At 36.0% G+C, this 25,117-nt stretch overlaps 1 protein-coding gene across 4 annotated transcripts in view; it reads left to right on the plus strand.

Annotated features, from left to right (window-relative positions):
• The window catches only part of ZNF236 (zinc finger protein 236), a 72,344-nt gene that overhangs the window by 18,426 nt on the left and 28,801 nt on the right, over positions 1-25,117 (plus strand). For 3 of the 4 annotated variants that reach the window (XM_056484693.1, XM_056484694.1, XM_056484696.1), the window contains exons 6-16: positions 2,839-3,011; positions 5,616-5,762; positions 7,989-8,060; positions 12,435-12,638; positions 13,755-13,983; positions 15,643-15,915; positions 17,835-18,038; positions 19,824-19,968; positions 22,192-22,452; positions 22,703-22,953; positions 23,590-23,691. In XM_056484693.1, coding sequence (XP_056340668.1) covers positions 2,839-3,011; positions 5,616-5,762; positions 7,989-8,060; positions 12,435-12,638; positions 13,755-13,983; positions 15,643-15,915; positions 17,835-18,038; positions 19,824-19,968; positions 22,192-22,452; positions 22,703-22,953; positions 23,590-23,691 — 2,061 coding nt within the window. The remainder of the gene's footprint in view (positions 1-2,838; positions 3,012-5,615; positions 5,763-7,988; positions 8,061-12,434; positions 12,639-13,754; positions 13,984-15,642; positions 15,916-17,834; positions 18,039-19,823; positions 19,969-22,191; positions 22,453-22,702; positions 22,954-23,589; positions 23,692-25,117) is intronic. The other variant, XM_056484695.1, reaches the window with a different exon arrangement.

Consider the following 25,117-nt stretch of genomic DNA (forward strand, 5'->3'; position numbering starts at 1 on the left):
TAAAAAATGTGAAAAACTATAGATTTCATTTGTTACCAAATATCAGTTTTGGTACTAGAGGACCCTAAAATCAGAATCCCTAGATAAGGGCCAGTCAACTACTTTAAATTAGATCTTATGTGCTCTAGAGAGAAGGTTTTGAAATTTACAATTGCAAAAAGAGCAAAAGTACATGAGGATTAGTGATACTAATAAAGTATATGTCTTGCATTTTTTAAAATCGATTTATTTAAACTTCTGAAGTGACCTTCTGAGGTGATAAGCCTAGGTTGTCATTTTAATAATGGAAGAAGTGCAGGTGACTTGAAATTTGCAGAATGAGTAGGAAATGTTTTTTGCTATGGTTCTGTCATAAATATGTGCATGTTTAAACCATAAGCAATTGAAATAATTGAAAAATGCCAAGCATAAAATAAAACTTTTGAAGTGTACAGATGACTATAAAAGAATAGTTGTTATGTTTTAACCAGGTATACATATTATAGCAAGCTTTAAACAAAGTCTTCATTGAAGATGTTCCAGTGGTGTTCAATATGTATTTTTCATACATACTGAATAAAGTACCATTTGTCTGTTTTTTAGCTAATTCAGGTATTCATTTATGTAAGTGTGCAATTCTGTTTGTAATATCAGTCAGTGTAATACTACTTTTCAGACAGTGATGTGATGAGTTGCCATTTACAAGAATGACCATGTTTACTGAGAAATAAAAAGACCATTGTGTGACACTTTCTGAAGAATCTTTTGAAGTTTTACAGATCTAGTTATAGAAAAGTAACACAAGAGGTCACCCTTGTACCTGCTTTAAAACAATTGCTAGAAAGTAATATCAAAAACAGGTCAGTGAAAATTAACTTCAGTATTTTAGATTCTTGGCTCTATTTAATTAATTAGCTTATTCTAGTCAGAATTAAAGAAACAAGATTATAGTTGGTTGCGGATGCTTTTTTAAAGCTTCAGAAAGTTCAAGGGCATTTATTTTTTTTTTGAAGACCAGAAGACATTTGCCTATTGGAAAATCAGAGACAGAAAATGCAGTCCCAATCTGCACATGATGGGAGCTACTTCCAAGTAGCTTGCAAATACTCCTTTAATTTGCAAAGTGTGTTAGTACTCTAAATCTGAAGACAATCTGTCTGGCATTTGGCTGCTTGAGGTACTATAAATACAAAGAAGAGAACAACTCTGCTTTAAAGAACTTAGAATGCTCAAGTCTTTAAGTGTTAAAATAGCAGGTCTGTGCACAATGTGCAGCATTATGTTAGTCTCTTAATTGCAGTACTTTTTTTGTTCTAGCTAGTCATTTCAAGCACTTGCACCCTTCTGGGAAAAAAAATCAAGTCTCAGGGACTGCAATTCCCACATTAATAAATAAGTAATGAACCCCCTGTCTCCCCTTTCAAATCAGTATTTTATTAAGTTATACTTGAGAAATACAGAAATTTCACATTTCCACCATAGAATTCAGATTTTGTTTTTATAATGAGATTTACTTACATGGGCAAACTTAACCTGAAGCGGCTATGTGTCTGCTAGCAGCTCTTACTGGAAGTAAGCTTTTTGTCTATGAGAGCTTAATAGGAATTTTGTATTTCCAGATGTGAATCAGTGTTGTTTGTTTTAATCTCTTTTAAAAAATACACAGTTAAAACCTGCAATTCTTTAAGCACCTTCAAAACCCCTAAGCAGCAGAACAGAAGATACACATTCCTTCAGTGAGTTATATTCTTGTAATCAATTTCAGAAAAATAGCTGCTTTTATTTCTGACAATGTGAATTTAATTAAGAATTAATAAGTTTTAAGTAGATGTAATTACAGCTATAAAATTAGAAATCATATTAAAATATTTATTAAAACTGATTTAATGTGCACATGGTAGTACTTACGGGTGTAGCAGACATAACATACTATGTGCTTATACTGGTCTTGGCTATGGAAATGTGCAAAGGCAAGATGTTAAATATTTTCAGGGTCCTAGAGTTACCACAACTGAACTGTTTCTCTAAAAGAAAAATAAGGGTTGTACTAAGTTCACAGTGGAGGTTTCCAGGAATTAATTAGGACACATGATTGTAAGAAACTGTAATTTATTATTAGTATGTTTATGTAGCTTTCTAATCTGTTAATGCAGTTCTTTTATATTCTGTAACTTCAAGTTTCTGTGGGGATTTCATGCTTATCTGGAAACATACAAAAAGTGTAATTATGCACAGCACTGAGGGAACCAAATTTGGGAAGTTGTGACAGAGCATTTCTTTAACAATATCGACTAGTTTTTCTTTAAATATTCAATATGAACAGTTTTAAAAATTATTTTCTGAGCTGAACTGTCCAAACATGAATTCATAGCATGTTTTCATTAGGTGATTGCAAAGAATGAATGCCTCTTAATATTTATTGGGGAGTGGGAACCACATATCATCTTTTGCAGTGTTGCTATAAGACTTGAAGTAGATAAAATGTTAGGATTTACATGGGTTTCTTTTTCCCTTTGTTTTTTTTTTTTTGCTCCAATGATTTTGCATAGCAGCTTCTGAGATTTTTTCAAACCACAAGTTGAGGGAAACTGTTTTAAATAATTGCTTTATCTAGATTTTACCCATTTCAGCTGATAATCATCAGCTGAGTCACAAAACATTTTCACAAGGCTACATTTTCATCAGAGTAGGTGCTTAGGTTGATGGTCAAGGTAAGCAATTTTGTCAAAACCTCCTGATAACATATATAATAACGTGTGTATTTTATTTTAGTGGATACGATTTTTCATTTAGATACAGCAAACTGCTGACATTGACTTAAATCTCCTTACCCTTCCTCCTGCTGCTGTTGCCTTGCAGGTGAAAGACCTTTCAAGTGCAGTGAGTGTGGGAAGGCCTTTAACCAGAAGGGGGCTCTGCAGACCCACATGATCAAGCACACGGGGGAGAAGCCCCACGCCTGTGCCTTTTGTCCCGCCGCCTTCTCCCAGAAAGGCAACCTGCAGTCACACATACAGCGAGTTCACTCCGAGGTAAATGCAATTATACATCGAGTTCTGGGTGCTAACACCCATCTAAACTCTGTTTTGCTATTACTATGCGCTTCCAACCAGTATAGATTTACTGCTGTAATGTTGCTTCTGGATTGCTGCTTTTACCTGTGAGCTTTCCTTAGCTTGGTCTGAATAAATGTATACTTAGGAGAAGTAGCAAAACCTTCATTTCTCAGTGTCTTTTCTGTACAGGGGTAGATTAATAAATAGTGGGATTAGGTGTACAAAAATGTACCTATGTCAGTCTTGGGAGAACAAGGGCTTGAATCAGATGGAAGTAAGCCAAAAGCAGCCAAGCAGAAAATAGTGAAAAATTTCAAGGCCAAACATCAACTAACTAATTCTGTTGTAGAACATACTTGCAATTTGTCTTTGAAGTATATGTCTCGCAGCCTTTTACAGAGGTTTTTTTGGTTACAAGTAGAAGAAAATTCCAGAATAAGATGGAAAAAAAATTTGTTTCAGAACTCTTTGTCTGTTTTTTTTTTTTCCTCTTTTTGGCAGACAGTTTTTAAGACTCAAAAGGTACTGCTGTGATAAAGTAAAACAATCCTAGCAATGTGAGCTATGCAACTTTGTTCAGTAATTTCCTTGCAGAGTTTAGTGATTTATGTTTGGAAATACCCATAGAAAGAGACCTAGTTTTGGTTTGGAAGTTATGAAATGATAGAGGTAACACTTTTTACTTCTTTTTTTGCTTGTGTGCCCAATATCATCTTTGTTCTCACTCTTTCCCTAACTGAGATTTGCAGTCTCATTTTCCACTTTTGTGTTACAATGGTAGATCCTTTTAGCATGTCAGTTTCTTACTTTTAGGATATGCCTTAGTATATGGGTATGTGTTAATAGTTTGTGATACACTTAATTATGTTAAATCATATAACTTTGAGTACTGTGTCCAGTTTGGGCCACTCAATTCAGGAAGGACGTTGAGGTCCTGGAGCATGTCCAGAGAAGGGCAGTGAAGCTGGTGAGGAGTCTGGAGCACAAGTTCTGTGAGGAGTGGTTGAGAGCACTGGGGATGTTTAGCCTGGAGAAGAGGAGGCTCAGGGGAGACCTAATCACCCTCTACAACTCCTTGGAGGGAGGCTGTGGCCAGGTGGGGTTCAGCCTCTTCTCCCAAGCAACCAGCAGCAGGACAAGTGGACACAGTCTTAAGCTGTGCCAGAGGAGGTTTAGGTTGGACATCAGGAGGAATTCCTTCATGAATGTGTGGTTAGACATTGGTATGGCTGCCCAGGGGAGTGGTGGAGTCACCATCCCTGGACATAAATTTAAGACTGGACTTGGCACTCAGTGCCATGGTCTAATTGATGTGGTGGTGGTTGGTCATCAGTTGGACTCAGAGGTGTTTTCCAGCCTAACTGATTATATGATTCTCTGGTGTGACTAGTCATCCTCAAGGTTAACAGCTATTTATAAGTGGTAGCTTTTGCGACATAAAAAAATGCACCAACATAGATTTAATAATTTAAATTGGGTTTTTTCAATATTAGTTAGGGGTGAAGTAAAAATATTTTTCACTATTTTCTCTGTTAGTCTGTTTTTCTGTAACAAAGAAGCAAGCTGTGGAATAAGGTACTTGAAATAGATGTTACCTCTTGATCACATCCTATGCTGTCTTTTGCAGTCCTGAGTCTGTATTTGAGTTACCGCTTTGGATAATTTACTGATATTTTTTATTTCTTGCTGTGTTGCTGTGTTTTCTTCAAGCCCACATGGAAGTCTATGAATTCTTTGTTTTATTCTGAAACAGTTACAATATAATATTGCAGCTGATAATCATTTTCAGGTTGATTTTCACTTGCTAAAGCACTGTTTAGTTGTAATATATTTTATTACTTAATACTTCTTTTTGAAAGTCTTGTTGGCAGTTTAATGTCACAAAATTGGAAATACCAGTACTATATTGCAAGTACTGCAGTGTGTTTTCTTTTAATACCTTGTTGCTCCCTGCACATTGCTAGTACCACACTGGATGTTATTGCTGTGTGATGGACTGAGGAGGGAAGGTGAGGATGGTTGGAATCTGCAAATTTAACTTCTTTAATTACCTTAACCCATTGGTCTGAAAGTCTCAATCAAGTGACTGCTAATCACTTTCTCATTCTGTGTTCAAGTTCAGTTCAAACTAGTCATTAAACTTCATGCCCTTCATGGTGTTGGTTTTGTCTGCGTTTTTTTTTTCTCATACTTCCAAACTTCCATTTGCATTATGTATGCTCTTTCATCTTCAGGCACATCTTAATTGATAAAGTTGCATTTCAGTTTTGCCTCTAAGCATGGAATGGTAGGAAATGGTAAAGAGAGAAAAGTCTGAGGCCTTGTTTGCCACAGGACATTTGTTTTGCTGTCTGGTGCTTCACAACGTTGAGAAGTGGTAGTAAGCAGTTGTAGTCATGCATATAGATTATAGTTCGTTTATATCCAAGAGGTACTAGCCTGATTCCATAACTGCATATTGGTAACTTGAAAAAATAAACCATTTTATCTCTCATAATCCTGGAGTATACTTGTTACATAGAAAAAAAATGAAAAACATAATATTTGGTAGTGAAAATTTACTTAATTTTTTTTTAAAAGGTGAAGAATGGCCCTACATACAACTGTACAGAATGTAGCTGTGTCTTCAAAAGCTTGGGTAGTTTAAATACACATATCAGCAAGATGCACATGGGTGGTCCACAGAATTCTGCAAGCGCTTCAACAGATGTATCTCATGTTACAGCGGTAAGCTTCAATTGGTGTATGGTAAAAATACCATTGAGAGTTTAGTAAGTCTATATCTTAGTTCCAGTAATTAATCAGATAGGTTAGAACTTCTAGACCTGTAGCTGTCTTTTTGTCTTTTCCAGGTTTTGTGTGCTTTTTGGTATTAATTTTCAGGATTAAATATTGGGAAAATGTAAATTGGCCAACTATATGCAAAAACATACTTACAATTTGAGGGTTTGGGTGAAAATATAGCAGTTTAATTCTGCAACTAAGCAAAGTATAATTCTTGTTCTTTAGATTGTTAGCCTCCTCTGATAAAATAAAAATTACAGGGAAGTTCTAGAACTATTGTAATAATGTATTAGTTTCAACTCATTTTCAGAAATTGTTTGTATAGTTCTCATCCATATAAACACATAGTGGCTTCTTCTGTGTGTATCCGATAACTTTTTTTAAATGTTAGCTTCTTATTAGGCAGATTATAAAGGAAAATACCTAGCTTTATTGGAAGCAGTGAATGTTATTCTTTCTTTACCAAGATACAAAAAAAGACCTAAAATTCAGAAAATGTCTCTGGTTTCATCAGACTAGCATATTTTTTGAGCCAGTGCATATTTAATTTTTCATAGTACTCTTCTTTCTTTTCTACCTTTAGTCGTCTCTGTTTTGCCTAATCTCCAACTCATGCTTGTTCAATGGGTAATGAGTAGTACCAGACTTTGAAAGAGGAGGGTTAAAATTTGAAGTCTGAACTTCATTTTCCAGCTGTGTCTTCTTGAAATAAACTGTCCAGTAGCGTTGTTTGGAAAAGCTTTTTTTTTTTTTTTTTTCATTTTCTGAGATGTTTTATAGGGCAGATGCTATTTTTTCTCTATGTTAATTCATAAAAAGACTAATGTGTCTTATTTGCAAGTACATATATTCTCTGTCTCTTTTTACATTTCTACATTCTCAAGCCTAATCTTAAATGCAGGATGGAAAAGAATTCCTTCATACTACCTCATGCTTTTTTTTTTCCTGTCTAACTCTGCTTTGGTTTTTGTTTTCTTAAATATTTTGGATTTGCTTAGCATATTGATATTACAGCAGTGTGGTATTATCTCTGCTTGCATGAATACTTTGCTGCTTTCATGCAAGAGAGGAATAGCAAAAAAATCCCATACAATAGTATAAGCAAAGAGAAAGAAGGGAGAAAAAGATTCCTGCTAAAAATACATGCCAGTAGATTTAGCAAGGAGGAGTAGAGATAAAAAATGACATGTCAGTTGTATATTAGAGGGGATTATGCTTTTTGCTTGTAATTTTATATCTGACTCTGCATATATTTATTCCTATTTTTTTCTATTGCTTTAGTAACTTAGTACATTATTAGATTAGCACAAGCATTCTTAGATTAGAACTTTCTTTCATTCTGCTGAAAACTTGCAGTGCTGCTTTAACAACAAATCTCCAGTATAATAATTCTGTTTGCCATCAGTCTCTGTCATCCCTTGGTACATACTTGGGGATAAGCAATGATTATGTCCTTATAAAGTGCCCCTTCCAAAAGCTGAAGTTTACTGAAGTGCTGTGCTGCTGATGTCTTGGGTTTTGGCTTTTATATTTTCAGATTTTCGGCTGCTTGGTGTGTAACTCTGAAACTTCATATTAGGTGTTAGTAAGTTCTCTTCACAGAGGGGTTAGACAAAACAATTCCTTCCCAGCTTCAGGTCCTTCCTTCAAGGACAGCCATTACCCAAAAAGCATAAACAACGGCTAAGGGAAGGGTGCAAGCCAAGGGGTTGAGATTTCATAACCTGAAGCTGTGGTTGGACAATTAACCCCAATATGCAGATGAACCAAAACTTATAAAAGTGTAGAGACTCGTGACCAGGATCCGTCTTGGATTCAACTTGGGTGCAGCCCTGGCCAGCCTCTTGCACTGCACGAGGAGTATCCTTTCCATAAATACCTATTTTATTCCTTTTGCTCTGCCTAGTCTCTGTTCCAGGTCAGCTTTTCCAGGCATCATTACCAAAGAATGTGCTCTTGTGGGATACATGAGAATATTTTCTAAGCTATAGTGACTGTAAGGATGTCATTTTGCTGTTATTTGCTGCATTAGTATTTATAGCTAAGATGATTTTGTGTACTTCTGTTTATCTCACAAAGTATGATTTTTCTGTGCTACATTTCTGTGTTGTATCAGCTGTGTTTTTCTTCTTTTTGATAAAGATTTAAAATATTTTGATTTCTTTGTAGGACTCTGTCACCCAGCCTTTAACAACATCCCCATCTAATCTTTTGCAACCTGTTGATAACAAATGGAAGAATGTAAGTATGGAGTTTTTGTCATATTTTTGTGTCATGACTGTAAGTGGGATAAACTTTACATAATTATGTGAATTTTCATTTAACTGGTGGAAGAGTGATACTTTGTGGTAAGTTGGATCAGCTCATATGTGATGGGAAGCTCCTTGGTGAATGCAACTGGTTATTTAGTGGTAGAATAGGTCTTGAACGGATTATATTGCCTCATTTGTTTGCACACTCATGATTTTACATGTGAGTCTGTTCATCAGCTCTTCTGTATAAAAAGACCAAATAGTAAGGATTCTTAAAAATCCTGCACTGATCTACCCCTCTGCCTTTATTTTGTAAGGATTACCATGATTTGGTTGGAGAGGGAAGGATCTGTGTTCATACGGGTTGAGTTGATTGGAATCTAGGCGGCAGAGGAGCCGTGGGGCTCAGGAGGAGCTTTGGAGCTGGGGAAGGATGATGCAGGGCTGGCTTTCTGGAACTCCATAGCAAACAGTTGTTGTGTACAGGAAGGTCTGTATGTGCCAGTCCCACTGAGAATTCTGGGAGGTTTTATCACGGCTGTACAGCATCTTGTTTGTCAGATACAGGTTGCAGCATGGTGTCTTTAGGGACAGAGCATCTGGCTTGCAGTCTCCCCTTCCCAACTACAGCTACTGATTATTTTCTCTTGTACTTAAATCCACAAAACCAAGAACTGGGAAATGTGGCAGTATTGCTGTAAAGTCACCATAAACAGCCCATCCACTGTAGGCAGGGCAGAAGAGGTAGAGGGGTGGCACTGAATGTGTTAATAAAAGGGTTAGAGTATTTGGAACTCACGGTTGGCAATGGAGTAGTTGAGTGCCTGGATAAGAATCAAGTGGCAAACAAATAATGCAGATATTGTGGCAGTCTGCTGTACACCTTCCAGGCTGGATGATGACATTGGTGAATTACTCTTTGAGGAACTATGAGACACCTGACTCAACTGCCCTTGCCCTTACAAGGGACTTCAACTTGCCAGAAATTACCTGGGAGAATCACACAGCTGATACAACCTGGGCCAGAAGACTGCTAAAAAAATGGATGGCAACTTTATGGAATAGGTCCTAAGGGAGCAGACTCAGAAAGATGCCCTCCTTGATTTACTGCTTGTCAGCAGAGAGGATCTCATAAGCAAAATGGAGATTGGCAACCATCTCTTGGCCACAGTGATGCGACAGAGTAAAATCTCTGTTGACAGGAAGAAAAGTGCCAGCAAAATTTCAGCTCTGGACTTAAGGAGAGCAGACTACAGGCTGCTCAAGGAACTAGTAAATAAGGACCCCTGGGAAAATGTTTTTGCAGGTGCTGGGGAATATCAGTGCTGGTTACTTTTTAAATATCACCTTCTGAGGGCACAGGAGCAGGCAATTTGCAAACGTCACAAGTCAAGCAGGCAAGGTAGAAGGCCATGTTGGCTGAACAGAGATCTTCTCTTGGAAATAAGGCAGAAAACAGAGGTGCATGCCCTATTGAAGCAAAGTTGAAACAGGAAGAATAGAGATACTGCTTGTTGCTGTAGGGAGGACATTTAAGTGGCCAAGGCTAGCCTCCAGCTGAAGCTGGCCAGAACTGTGAGGACAGTTAAACGGGTTTTTTCAAATGTATTAATGACAATTGGCCCATTACAGGCTGAGGGTGGTCACCTCGCAAATAGGGATAGGGACGTGGTCTGTTCAGCCTGGAGACGAATTAGACCTCACTGCAGTTAAAACTTCTGCATGAGAGGAAGAAAAGGGATAGATACTGATGTCTTCTCTGTGGTGACCAGGGGCAGGACCTAAGGGAATGGTCTGAAGTTTTGGCAGGGGAGGTTTAGGTTCAATACTAGGAAAAGGTTCTTCTCACAGAGGTTGGTTGTGCCTGGAGCAGGCTTCCCAGGCAAGTGGTCTCAGCACAAAAACTGATGGAGTTCAAGAAGCATTTGGACAATGGTCACAGACATGTGGTGTGAGTCTTGGGGTGTCCTGCACAGGGCCAGGGGTTGGTCTCAATGATCCTGATGGGTACCTTCCAAAATATTCTGTGATAATGTGATTAAGAGTGACGGGTTTTTCCTAGAGAGAGGTAGGAGTTGGGAGCTGCCTTCTCCTCCCAGGCAGCTTTCCAGCCACTCTCCCCCCAGCTGGTAGCACTGCCTGGGGTTTTTGTGACCCAAGTGTGACCAAGGACCCGGCACTTGACCTTGTTGAGCCTCACACAATTGAACTGTTGACCAAGTCTGTCCAGATCCAGGGTTGTATATGGTCTGTATTTTGTTCTGGCAATTTTTAGGGTTTTTTCAGTTGTACTTTTGTAGTATTCACTATTCATGGACTGTATTCAATGATGCAGGAGGAATCAGAGCCATCACAATCCTTAAAATATGCTATGGTGTGTTTATTAATGAAGACATTCAAGGTGCTTTAGCTGCCTTGTCCATCGAAGAAGTCTGTCATCTTAACAGAGAAGAGGAAAAAAGTTTGAGGGTCAAAGCTAGGCAAATTAACACTTGGAAATAAAGTATGGAATTTAAGTGAAGGTGATTTACTCTTGGAGCTGCATATTGAAGTTGGATGGAACAGAAAAAGTTAACCACAATAAACTACTTGGTTTAAAGAACTACTCTAATTTTTTACAGTTACTGTGACTTGGAGTAATTCATTCAGCAGGCACACTGTTTGTGTGATCAGCAGATCAGACAAACCAAGAGTCATTGCAAGGTGCACTGTTCCAGTTGAACAGTTCTCCATGTTATCTTTAAAATTGGATATTCAAATAAGACCTAGAATGAGACCTCTGAAACTTTTTCATAATTGACAATGTATCTTAAGAGTAATGGTAACAAACTTCATATATGTGCATTTGTGTACATTATTGTTCAAAAAAGGTAACCTCTGTGAGACTGTATATAAACTGCTGTATAATACACAGGACACACTGGCTAAATGCATGTAATGCTGTGATTTTCATATCAAAGATGATGTTGAGAAGTTCTTTTATTAACAGTTGATTTTTTTTGTTGATAAAACCTGGGAGAATTTTATACACTTTTAGTGTAGGTATCTTGCTCAACATAAAAGCTTCCCAACATTCTGTTTCCAGAAAAAAAATTACCTCTATAAAGAGCTGTTTTACTCTTCAGTAAAATGCTTTGCTTCAGTTCCTGTTATGCCATTCTCATTGCAATATAGTGTGTCACCCATATAGAAATGTTTATAGCACTTTTGCTAAATTGGAATCTGAAGAGATATGGAGTCTTTTCGTGTCTCACTAATGAGGCAAAAAAAAGAACTAATGGTTAAATCAGCAAAGTAACAAATTATATTCTCACATGCATGCAAGAGAAACACGATAAGGGTTTGTTTTTTATCGTCTCATGAGGAGGCATTAAGAATACTTAATCAAATTCACAGGATATAATGTGAGTCAAGCTATTGTTTCTTAATATAATTCTTTGTAATAATTTCTTTACTACAGTGACTGTCAACTGTCTTGTGTAAAGTGTCAGCATAAAGAAAATCTCAGGGACATTTTCAGAGTAGAAGGAAGTAGTACAAATGTGAAGCCTATATAAAAACAAATTACTGAAAGCAGTTGTTTCAGTAATGGTATACTTATGCAGTCTGTTTGTCACAAGAAGGCAAATAGGAGTCTTTATTTCTGATTTTAGAATAAATACCAGAGCTCTTCATCACTTTTTTCCTTCATATTTGTTACTGATGTAGTCTAAGATACACTATTTAAAATTAAAGATTGAGAAATTAAATTTTTACGCTTCAAATATTTTTTAGTATTTTGACATTTAAAAAATTTAAAAGTGTATTTAAATTTTCAGAATATGAAGAGATTCCTTTAAGTATTTTCAAAGGTTCCAAATTGAAGGGGGAAAGTTAGTAGCTTGTTCTGAAAGGTTTTGATACAGCAACATAGATAATTTATTTTAAAAAAATCTCTAATGGAAGGTTGTTTTATGAAGAACCTGCTTGAGATAAATGTGAACTTTAAAAAGATAGCCATGTCAGTTTATTTCTTTTGAGAATTACTTTTCCTGTGGACTTCTACACATGGGGTTGTGTATTTGATCCCTCCCTGTGTTTTCTAAATTGGTTGAAGGTTCAGTAGTTAACAGTAAATTTAATTCAAGCTCTAAGCTTACAATTTCACTCTTGGGAAGAAGTGGAAAAAAAGGGATATACAGAAGCAATTCTATAATGGAGTGAACAACCCTTGAATGAGGCTCTGTATAATCATTATGTCTTGTGCAAGTAGCAATCCTCATAGTGGACAGTTACCAGACATTTGAGGTAAGGGAGCTGGACAGGTGAGTTCGTAACACATACTTCTCATCTTCCTTGACAAACGTACCGCTGTATATTTCAGGCCACACATTTTCGGTCTCCACTTCTTCAACAGACAGAAAACCAGGTGTCTCCAGCTGCTGCTCATCAGGGTCAGCAGACTGTCACTGATGTCATTCAGCAGCTCCTTGAGTTATCTGAACCAGGTCCAGTAGAAAATAACCAGCCTCAACCACCTGGTCAACAGCTCAACATTGCAGTGGGGATCAGTAGAGATATTTTGCAGGTAAGAGCTCTGGGTGAGAATAGCTTTACATTTCAGTGGTTCCTTTCTTATATTTTAATGAAATTCTTACATTTTAATGAAATATTTTCAATTATAACATTCCTTATGGATTTCTAAACAATCCATCAGTCGAGAAAGAATTGTAAAGGTTTACTGAAGGGGTATGGACTGCACCAATGTATCTTTGTATGGCTTTAAGTGTACACCCCTGTACATGAATATTTTTACTGATACTTTAAGCCTTTTGTTTTCCTGTTGCCTAGAAGCAGCTTTTTTGGCATGTCCTTAGGATATGCAGTGCTTAAAGCATGATATCGTTCAAGAGGGGAAAAATATTTTTTATCTGGTTAAAAAATGAGAACGTATACGTGGCCTTTACCCTGTTCCAATTAATAAGGGCTATCTGAATATTTCCTATTTTAGCAAGAATTTTTTTTTTCCCAAGGTCAGCCAGTGTTTGTCTTAAAAAACTTGCTGTATTTTGTTCTTGATTATGGCAGAAGGAGACACAGCGTAACAGAAGAGATGTGGGGTGGTGAATGATTATCTGTGCTTGCCTGTGCCACATAAAGGCTCAAACAGGATGGATCAGGGCAGAGAATAATATTCTTTAATGTTAGTGGTAGCCAGCTAACCTTGAAGGTACCTGTTCATGTCTAGACGTTTAAGTACCATTTAAATCTGGGCTTGGAAAACCCAAATGTTATATGTGGCTATGGGCAGGTTCACCCTGTTACCTGTGCTGACTTCTTTAATATCTGGAATGTGATGAGGAATTGCAAAGAGTGACAACATGATACATAACTATTATCATGATAGCTGTTTTAAAAAAAAAAAAAAAAAAAAAAAAAAAGTTGTTTCCTGAAAGGCAGCTGCTGGCAAATGTGTAAGTGCAGAAAATCCAACCTAAAATTTCACAGACAATCAGAAATCAATGCTGTGTAATAAGGTGTTTGCAGGTTTGAAATACAGCTGAAATTTTGTGAGTACGAGACATTTAATTCCTTTAATTATATTTGCATTGTATCTTCTAAGTACTTATTTGAGAAAAATTGAGGATAACTGTGGAATATTTCTTCCTTAATCTAGAAGTCTTTTTGCTCTTTTTTTTTTTAGCAAGCATTAGAGAACAGTGGGTTGTCGTCAATTCCTGTCTCTGCTCATTCTACTGACTGCAGCCAGGCTAAGGCTGCTGGGGCCCAGGATCAGAATCCAGACGTTCCAAGCCTCTCAAATCACCAGGGTGATTCTAATAGCGCCGAACAAGATAAGGAGCAAGAGAGTACTGATAAAATAGATAAAAAAGAAAAAAAGTTCATTAAGAAAAAATCGCCATTTTTGCCTGGTAATATTGCCACTGCTTTCTACTTCTTGTGCTGTAAAGAGTGTAGTAATTGTGGGTATGTTTATGGCTTTTTAAAGGGATTTCCCAAAAATGTGTTGTGGATTAGTTATGAACAGTATTTGTTCTTACCTAAAACACACTGTAAGGTATGATTAATAATATTTATAGTTTTCATTATAAAAGGTATTTTCACTTAAAAACTGTGTTAGCATGGCATGAAGTGAAATTATACTTCTAAATCTTTTAGATTAAATCAGTGGAGTTATACAAAAAGGACAAAAAAAGTGTGAATCTATTATTCTCCCCCATCATCCTTCTCTGACAAGGACTGGGTTTTCATTGTGTGTCCCAGAGTAAAGAGTTCTTGCAAGGACTATTCTTCCCCTTTGAAGGTGAGGTATTACCAGAGGCATAAGGGCAGGACTGCAGATCTTGGCTGATCTCATGAAGGGAAGGATGAAGGCTGGCATTATGAATAATTCTTCATGTCTCCTGTCTCTGGAATCACAGTGCTGATATGATATTATCACCATAAATACATGTTATTATTCCTCTGTTTACTGTGTTGTATATGCAAGCCTACCTTTTGTCTCTGTGTGCTTAAATGCAACTTCAGTTTCAAGGTTGCTTGAGCTTGTTTGTTGCAACTAAAACCTTCATACTTTAGCTGCCAGCCTGGTATATGCAGTGCTGTAATGCAGGCTTTGATCTCTGTCTGTAGCATCTTCAAAGGTACATGGATGTTGCATTTCTTATGCAAGAAATGGAGAAATTGATCCAATTGATCTTTGGTGTAGCTGTGATAAAAATTAACATTAAATTAAGTTCCTGAGTTAATAATTATTTTATTACTTGTATTTAAGCGTAACAACTCCCTAGCTGCGACTGCAAATAAAAATAAAAGGTCACTGCTGTACAGTCAAACACAACCACTTTTGTTTTTTGATGAAGTAACATGACCTCAGTGTGTTAACAGGAAAAGAAACACTGGGTTAACTGATTTAAATAATCAAACAATCTGATATTGAATGACATATATGAATTAAAAACTTGGATAGGTTTTAGAAGGGGTTTCTCTGATTTTTTGTTGAGAAAAAATGTCCTGTTGCCTTAGGGCAGACCTTCGGATTCTTGGATCGTAAAATAACTTCTGTAAAAAAAGTAATCTTAAAAATCAGAAAGACTTGTGAAGTTTTTCTTCCTTTACAAGTTTGCAAAATGTAATTTAAATCTGATTTTTTAAAAGAGAGGGTCAAGCAAAGTATCTCCTCCAATTAGGTAAGTGTTAAGTGCGTAAAATAACGTGGTGTGGTTGTCGTTGAGGATTTACAGTCATTGTTGAATAATTTTGTGTTATTACATTATTTATAAGATAACTGGTGTATTGTATTGCATTTACAGCTGCATTCGACATTTTTAAGTGGCATAGAAATTGCGTTATTTGAATTTCAGCAGGATTCTCTTGGGGGTTTTTTTGTCATTCCAGCACATCAACATTTTCATGAAGTAGAATATATTCGATAGAGAAGTTAATCTTCTATGAAGTGTGTTGTGATGGCATCTATTTCACAAATTGTTTTTGTGGTCTGATTGCTTTGGGATTTTTTAAGAATTGTTGGAAGGTTTAAAAAGCATTCATTTTGATGCTCCTTGTTTTAGGTTCTATACGTGAAGAAAACGGAATCAGGTGGCATGTTTGTCCATATTGCTCTAAAGAATTTAAGAAACCAAGCGATTTAGTGCGCCACATTCGCATTCACACCCATGAGAAGCCATTCAAGTGTCCCCAGTGTTTCCGCGCCTTTGCCGTGAAGAGCACTCTAACAGCACACATAAAAACACACACTGGCATTAAAGCTTTCAAGTGCCAATTTTGTATGAAAAGCTTTTCCACCTCAGGGAGTTTAAAAGTTCACATTCGCCTGCATACAGGTAAGGCTTTGAAATGGCTGTGTGTATTTTATTATGTGGGTGAGACCTCAAATGAGACAAGACTGAGAAATGTGTAAGTTGTAGACATGTCTGCCATGTCATTGTTAATATCTATCAGAGAATGTGTAATATTAGTGTTGTACATGGTTAGTGTCATTTTTTGTCATAACTATCCAGTGCTTTATGACTTTGAAACTTTGGGCTCTTTCAAAGAACATGGACATTTAATTTTCAGATGATGAGTCAGCTGTTCCTTTCTAATATCACTATTCTGAATGTATTTAATTGTACTTTCTAAATAGTCATACTCTTGTAATTTGACTTCTGGTTTTACTTATCCCCAGTCATCTTTAGTATTTGCTCTGCATCTTCCTTCCACCTCCCCACACTTTTTGATGATTTTCCTGTAACACTCAGGACTGGTTACTTCCCGTTTTATGTTCTACATTATAGTGTTGCTCCGTGTTTTCACAAACTTACCTGTTTTCAGCATCTTGCACTGAATATCCTAGAACTCCTCTGATCATATGGTCTTTGTTTACATACATGATGTCTTCAAAACCTTTTTATGTGATTGAACTATCCTTTCCATAAAGAGAAATGAATTTTCAGCTTTTGGTAGGCTACCTGGTTGTTTTCCAAGTTCTTTCTTTGTCCATACAGGTAAATAAAGTTTCAGCAAGGTAAAAGTGCTGCTCTTCCCTTTAATTCCTGTTTATGTAATTGCCCTCTGCAAAAGTATCATTTATTGGCTTAGGTGCATTTGGGATCCAATGTGTTTTATGGTTTGATTTATTTTATCCATGAAATATCAGAGTTGGATTCACCTGCAGAGTCTTCCACCTCTTTGTTTTTTGTTTTTTTTTTTGTTTTTTTTTTTGTTTTTTGTTTTTTGTTTTTTTTTTGTTTTGTTTTGTTTTGTTTGTTTTTTTTTTTGTTTTTTGTTTGTTTGTTTGTTTGTTTTTGTTTTTTTTTTTTGTTTTTGTTTTGTTTTGTTTTGTTTTTCTTGTTTTTGTTTTTGTTAGCTTATAAACCAGTATTTTTTTTCTGTTAGTTTAAAGAGTTGGGCTTACTTCTTACAAGCATTCAGATTAATTCGGAGTGGCAGAAGCACTAGGTGGGCTGGAAAACAGGTAGTCCAGTGTTTATGGAACTGCTCTGTAGTTTCAGATGTTTCATTTATTGCATTGTGAAGAATGGTTCATTCTTCTACGTTTTTTCTGCCTGTGATAAAAACTGTCTTCATAATACCCAGTCAGGTTTCCTAGCCTTCTAAGTGCAAGATTTCCCCTTGAACAAAACCAGAAAGTTATTAGCTTTGCCTGGCTCTAACTTACCGAGTTTGCAAGAAAATCTCTCCCAGGGAGATTTTTCTGCTGAATTTTGCATTACAAAAGTCACTCTTTGATACTTCTGTTGGCAAGCTTTTTTGACTGCTGTCAAACAGAGTTGATGTTTTCAGAGACAGATCTAGAAGTTTTTTGACTTTGTCACATCCCTGTTCCCTCTCTTTTGTCCTGTTACATAGCATACTTGCTTATGTGTTTGCTAATTCCTTTCTCTCACAGTTTTAAAAAAGTTTGTTTTGGAAAGACTTTAACCTGCCATATGCAATTTTTAGGAGAGCTTCTGAAACACCTGAAAATTTCTGCTGCTTTTGCATCATCCAGTTTCTTGATAGCAAACTTGCTTTGAGTGATGTATTTCAGTCAATTAGCCGTTCAGCAGATTAGTTGTTACTTTGATTGGGTTTCATGGATCTGTTTTGAAAACCTATGTTACAATAAACACTGTGAGAGAAGGCAAAAAAAACCCAAAAACAAACAAACCAGGAAAGAGAATCAGTATTCTGAAGCTACATTTCTAGGTTGATGGAAATAAAATTTTAACCTAATTTTTTTGTTTTTTATCTTTTGCAGGTGTTAGGCCTTTTGCTTGTCCTCACTGCGACAAGAAGTTTAGAACATCGGGCCATCGGAAAACTCATATCACTTCACATTTTAAACATACGGAACTAAGAAAGCTGCGACATCAACGTAAGCCCGCAAAAGTTCGAGTAGGAAAGTCAAGTGGTCCAGTACCAGACATTCCTTTGCAAGAGCCCATACTCATAACTGATTTAGGTAAAGAGCAAGTAAATCCATACTCTCTAGAAATTTGGATTTCAATGGAATATAAAGGTTGCATTTTAATCGAGCAAAAGCATTCAGAGCTCACTTGTAAAGATGCATGTTGAAATGAGTCATCAAAAACAAGCTTCAGCGAAGTGCCATATTTTATAATTTGCTTGCACTAGAATTAATAGGAACAGTGTTTTTTATTTACAGTGAAATTGTATAATCCTTAGCAGTAAGAAAGTATGTACATTTTTATATTACGAGTTTATTTGAAGTATGTTGGACTGTTGGTATAGAAGAGATGACAGACAGTTTATTACCTAGAGTCTTCTTAAGATGATCATGTTTCAATAAGCATTTAAAATAAAGATTACAGATAATGAGTAAGTCTGTTACATGCATCTAAACTATTTGTTATAATAATGACCTCAGCTGAATTAGTAGTAATCATTAGTGGTCATATTTCAAAAAAAAAGGGCAGCCTAATTCTGGAACCTGCTTTGGAGACTTCATCCAGTTAATTTAATTCTATTGTATGAATATTGTCACAAGGTTATGTAAAACCACTTTTTGGAAGAAGTTGTACAAAACAGTACAGTTGTTGTCCAATAGAGTTCAGTGTAGTGGGTGAGGTGTTTGGTGTTTGTTTGAGCAGTCTGCTAACCCCTGACTTGTCTATTGTGCATCTTTATGGTGGAATCTTATATTGGTGATACCTTTAGCTTATATTGATAAAATTGTTATCACTCTTTAAAAATCCTTTTGCTTTCACTGCATCCAGGAGTTACTTAAAGCTAGAGTAGGGGTTATTTTGGTATCAGATAGAAGAAACTTAAATTTTTGGGGTGCAATCAAAACTTAGCTGATGGCTTCAGACAGATCACACAGTATTTCTTTCTTGAGTGAACCCCAGAAACAAGTATAATCTCATTTCTCAATTTTGAAGAAAAGCTCTGCTTCAGTAGAATTAAAATCTGCTCAGTGAAACTGATTTTTGGAGAAAGATTAATATTAACAAGAAATACTATAGAAGTTTTTTCCTATGGATGCTGATAACACACGAACTCTGCTGATGCTAGAATATTCAATGTAAAAATAAGTTCTGCTGTTTATCTTGGAGCTGCCATGTTTTTTCAACCCCTTGACAATATTTCCACATTTTACTCCTTCCCCCGCTCAAAATAATCATGGTTCTTTTAGAGGTTTAGAGGTTAGTTCTTCAAGAACCTAATAATGTTACTTTGTAATAGTGTTAGTGTTTTAGTGGCACTTCTGTTTGAGATATATTTTGCTTTCTAAAATAGTCTTAATTTTTCTAAAAGCCTATGAAAAAAAGTTTGCAAATTGTTCTTTACCTGTTTCAGTGCTTTTCACAAAAGGCTTATTAAATATTTGTCAAGTTGTATACCTGATAATACCTGATATACATTGATTAAATATAATTTGCTAAGGTCAAAGTTGGAAGAAGATGATGTTATTGTATTAGCAGTGAATTCATTTTTTTCTAAAGTTAATGCTTATTTTGGGCAAGGCTGCTACTGTAATGAGGTGGACCTGTTAATAGAAGAAGAACTTAGCTCTAAAATACCATATACAGTATAATATATATAATGCTAAATAGATGTCTGCATAATTTTAAGTAAATGCTGAAAATAAGCACAATTTCTTTCTATTTTTGGATACTACAAGTTTAGTCATGCTTTCTTTTCAAATACTAGCTCTTCTGACTACTGCATCTTTGGAATAACTTTACCTACAATTTTTCATTTTTGTGTGTGTTTATATATGCAGGTCTTATCCAGCCAATCCCGAGGAATAGCCAGGTCTTCCAAAACTATTTTAACAGTAATTATGTGAATAATGCAGAGAGACCATACAAATGCTATTATTGCCATCGAGCCTATAAAAAATCCTGTCATCTTAAACAACACATCAGGTAAAATAAACACAATAAAGAAGAGATATGTATGCCATAGCACATTCGTAGAAAGGCATGAAATTTGTATAGTAGCTGCTGAAAAGACTTCTTTTTACCATCTCTTGAACACTGAATCAGTGATAACTGATTTTGTTTTCTTGTAGAGTTGGAGGAAGCTTTGGACTAACTCGTGCCTATGTGCAGTTCTAGCAGTACAAGTGGTTGTGTTCAATGTGCAGTTTAGTTTACTGACACTTGGATTCTTTTTTCCAGAACTGTGTATGGAAAATAACAAGCACTGTTTGTGAATTCTTATGGTAATTTTGTAATTGCATACTCCAGGTTGCCTGCTTTGTATGTAACTCCTATTTTTTGAGAAGGAAATTTGCCTTTTGTTCTGTATAGAAAACCTAAAATAATTTGAGCTTGCATTGTAATTGAGTAAATATTGTTGAGGATCATTTTGTTGCTTAAAGCTCAGTTCAAGTTCTTTGTAGTCAGTGCTTGTTAGAACCACAAAGTCATGGAGTCACAGAAAAATTTAGGGTGTAGGAGAACCGGTGGATGTAACTAATACAGTCTTGTTAGTAGCTTCAGAGTTAGATCAGGTTGCAGTTTTACAGGGCATGAGATTTAACATTTAGTCAAGGTATGAAACAGGGCTCTCTGACTTACAAACTATAAATAATTAGAAGAAATGTGAAAAAAAACCCCACCAAAGGTGATTAGAAGAATCTAAGGGAGGAGTGCAGGTGGTAATCTATTTGCTTCTGCAATGTGAGCTCTGTTCTGCTTTCTCACTCTCTCTAGCTCAGATCATGTTCAGTTCTTCATACTCTACAAATCAAGTTCTGTATTTTTACATTCTCAGACTGCCTTGAAATAGTTCTTGGGTTTTATATGCTGTCTTAACAGGAGGAAGGGAAGCTTTACAATGCCTCATCTTTTCTTTTGTAATATCCTACCTAGATTTCTCACTGTCTTCTGTAGACACATTCCAGATGGATTGATTTAAATGAAAATAATTTCAAATTATACTGAAAATGCAAAAATATTATGTGGGTGCCAATCACTTGCTGCTGTGTTTGATCTTTCAGCAGACTACTGAGTGAAGCATGGCTTTCTTTAAGGTTTTGTGGAGGAATTTTCTTCTTACATATTTGCTCCTTGTAAATTGGCATTGCTAAAATTAAATTGCTACGCTTGATAATTCTGTGGACAATGTGTCCTCATGGAGTAGTGCTGACCGTTGCTTGCAAAGCTGGTTTCCCTCACTGAGAGAGAGGGAAATTTATAGTAGGGGTATTTTCATTAGAGCAATGACTGTGAATGGTGTGTCAAATAATCCCTCAGGCACACCAAGGAAAGTCAGGATACCCTACTGCTGATTTTTATCATGTGTATTGTAATCTTAATAGCTGTCATATACTTTGTTATGGCATCTGATGTGGTGGTCATAGACTTCCAAGGTTACTGTAGTCATAAGCTGTCCCTAACTTTTCACGATTTTATTAAATCTTGCTTCTTTTATCTTCTATTTCCTAGCATTCCCATTGCCTTCTTTCCAGCTCTCTCCTGGGATGATACAGTTGTAACCCTTAATATTCTTTTTGCATTCCATTTCATTTGCTGACTTTTCCTTCCACCTGTTTTGTATCTCAGTGTAGTCCTAAAGGGAAACTCCTAGCACCTCTGGAAGGAAGGATATAGTGAATGTTATGTACTTTGACAGTAAAAGTGAGAGGTTTTCCCTGCTTGAATATTTTTTTCACATAGCATTGTGAGACACAGGTTGTGCCTTGTTCAGGAGTTACTCAGGAGAGACACAGTTCTTTTCCCAAGAGTTTTGTTGTTAAGTGTAGTGGTAGTACATACAAGGAGAGCCATGTCTTTTTCTCCAAACTTCTGTGGGCAGTGTTTTAGCTGAATTGGGGAAAATATATGTGAGTGATAATTTGCTAGTCTGAAGAACTACTACACCATCTGGAATGGAAAAATTATACCCAAGTATTGTGATGGAGACAAAGTATGATCAGAAAAGGAGATTGGACAGTTTTTAGCCCTGATAGATTTTTTGTAACTTAATAAAGTTCAGTTTCTGGCTTTTCTTAAATGAAGCCTCTTCCATCCTATACAGCTGTCACCTTAGCTTGATTTATTTTGCTAATTTTAAAATCGAGTCCTTTAATAACTTTATAAATCAAGCTGTTGTATCTATTTTAACTTCTCTTTTCTCTTAAGGTCTCATACAGGTGAAAAGCCATTTAAATGCTCTCAGTGTGGAAGAGGTTTTGTGTCAGCTGGAGTTCTGAAAGCACATATTAGAACACACACTGGATTGAAAGCTTTCAAGTGTGTTGTGTGCAACGGGGCCTTCACTACTGGTGGTAGCCTCAGGCGACACATGGGGATCCATAATGACCTTCGACCGTATATGTGTCCCTACTGTCAAAAAACATTCAAAACTTCACTCAACTGTAAAAAGCACATGAAGACTCACAGGTATGCTTGCAATTTTTGTGTAATCTTTTAATGTATCTCAGCAGCCATTCCTTAAAGATTCTTGGAAAGGCAGCTTTGCTCTGTAGCAACTGTGTATGTTTGAATAAGGATTTTTATTTATGAGTAGCAAACCTTAGGTACCTTTGCAGGTATAGCAAATTGCATTGTATAGTAAAAATAAAAAAATGTTCCTCTAAATAGGATATATGTCTAACTGAAACCATAAAGACTTTTTTACCTTACTTTGTAGATATGAACTTGCACAGCAACTTCAGCAGAATCAGCAGTCTTCTTCAATAGATGATTCTACAGTACATCAGCAGGGCATCCACGTTTCTACACAAATGCAGGTGGAGATACAAAGTGATGAGCTGCAGCAGTCTGAAACTGTTGCAACGGATCAGCAGGCTATCTTAGAGTTAGACCAGCAGCCAGTAGTAGGCACAGAAGAAGCAGCATTAGAACAAGAATTGGCTGATCAGCCTTTAGAGCAAGATGAGGGTGAGTATTTGAAATATGATAAAGTTTATAATGAGGTAAGTTTACAAGTTCTCAAATAATTCTTTCTTGACAGGAACTACAAAAATACGTGGAGTAAAGGCTACTTACTGAATACTTAAAGTATATAGTACAGTTTCATTCACTGGTGTTTAGGTTAAAATATAAAAAGATTAGGATTTGCACCCTTTTGTTGTAGCAAGCAAAACTGTTAAACAAATACAGAGAAAAATAATCTGTCCACAAAACCTTACCATGTCAGTTCTCTTATTATTAAAAAGCACAGTTTTATAGTCTACTTAGAACATAATACCTGCGGTTTGAGGTGAATGTTCCATGTTCTTACTTTATTTGTAATAGTGGAACAAAATATTTTGGTTTTGCTTCTTTGCTCTTTCTTATGGTTCATTGGGTTATCAAGTACAACAGAGGAATATAAATAAAATGTATTATAAACAAAAATTTAAATACCTGTTCAGCTAATTATAGTTTAGTTGATTTGTAATGCAAAACTTTGGATGACTGTAAAATATGGGGGTTTTGAAACAACTGAAATATACACGTAATTACATCTTCTTTTTCTTGATATTTCCCCCTTTTCTTTCCCTCTTTCCTCTCTCCTTCCTTTCCCAATTTCAGACAGATTTGTGACATCTCAGCATGCTTTACAGGAAAACATCACTCAGTTTGAACAACAGACTATAACACAGCCACCATTTGATCAACAGAGCTTATCACAAGGTTAGTAATTAGTTAAGGAGGTAAAAAGTATTATAAATCTGGCTTTACAGCATAGCTATGATAAAACATTTCCAAAGTGGGCATCTGCAGTCAGAGTAACTGCAGTGCAGAGAACTTGGAAAAAAATTGCCATTCTGAAGCTATACTTGGTAGAATATTATGAATACTTAATTTTTTTTTTGCTTTTATGAGCCAATGTGTAGTCATTATAGTATGGGTTTTATAGTCAAGCATATAATATTCTTTCCTTGATGGTGTTTGAAATTGCTGTGGCAGTAGGCAGTTTGCACAAGTTTCTCCCTCAGTATACGTACTCATAACCTGAGATGATCAGAAACACAGTCTTAAGATTTGAGTGAGTAGCTATTGGGATTCATTTTGGGAAAAGACAGTGCAAAATACAGTCACGTAAAAATCATACTTTCACCTATCTGCAGCAGTTTCTTTTTATATTTTATTGAGCAATGAAACTAGCAAACTTAAGAGATTCTAAGCACTTGGAAACTATTTTTTCCCCTAAGATACAGAGAAACGTCTAGGCATGTGTAACCTGCAAATAGTGAAGAAGTTACTGTCTTCTATGCTTTTCACAGCTGGACTTCTTGAATTGTTACATAATATGAAGCTACTGATCTTGTTTTGGGGTTTTATTGGTGGTTGTTTTGGGTTTTGTGGCAGAGGGGCTGCTGCTGAGACGGGGAATGTTCAAGTGGTTTTCATTTGTTTTGTTTTGGAAACATCCATCACTGGCTTATCCCTTGATCTGCTTGTTTCTGACTCTAGGAAGTAACTTCATGTAGCTGATAACCAGTAATTGGTATTCTGTCTGCACAAACTTCTCTATTCCTAGTTTAATTCCCTTTTAATTGTATAGCATCATTTGTAAAAACTTAACTGACTGTGGTACGTACATCAGACTGTGAAAAAATGGTATCATTTGCTGATTTTAATTCTCTAGGTTATGCTGCTTTACATGTAAAGAAAAGAAAATCAAAGTCTCCACCTTTATTAAACAAGATTGATCTAGATCCTCTTGAAATACTATTATTTTCATTGGTTGACTTTTACAGTTTTTCAAATGAATGAGAAGACACAATGGAGAAAAGAAGTAGCCTTTTGTTCTACATTATTCTGAAGACTGGTGGTGGTGTTTTTTTGTTTGTTTTTTTTAATGACTCCTTAAAATTTATAAAGCCACTAAGTAACTCTTGTTATCTTATTTAAACTTCAGTTTCTGTGTATGTGTATCTTCTGCATTATATAAATATCAAGTGATTTCTTGGGGAGGAGAAACACTCCTAGAACCCACAAAACAATTCTTTCATTATCAGAAATCTAGATTGATCATCAGTATGTTGTAAAATTGGTTCAGAGAAACAACATGTGTAGTGTGGTCATTTTAAAGGCTCATTTGTATAAGATGTTT

The sequence above is a fragment of the Oenanthe melanoleuca genome, chromosome 2 (genome assembly GCF_029582105.1).
Source record: "Oenanthe melanoleuca isolate GR-GAL-2019-014 chromosome 2, OMel1.0, whole genome shotgun sequence".
In the NCBI taxonomy this organism is placed as follows: Eukaryota; Metazoa; Chordata; class Aves; order Passeriformes; family Muscicapidae; genus Oenanthe; species Oenanthe melanoleuca.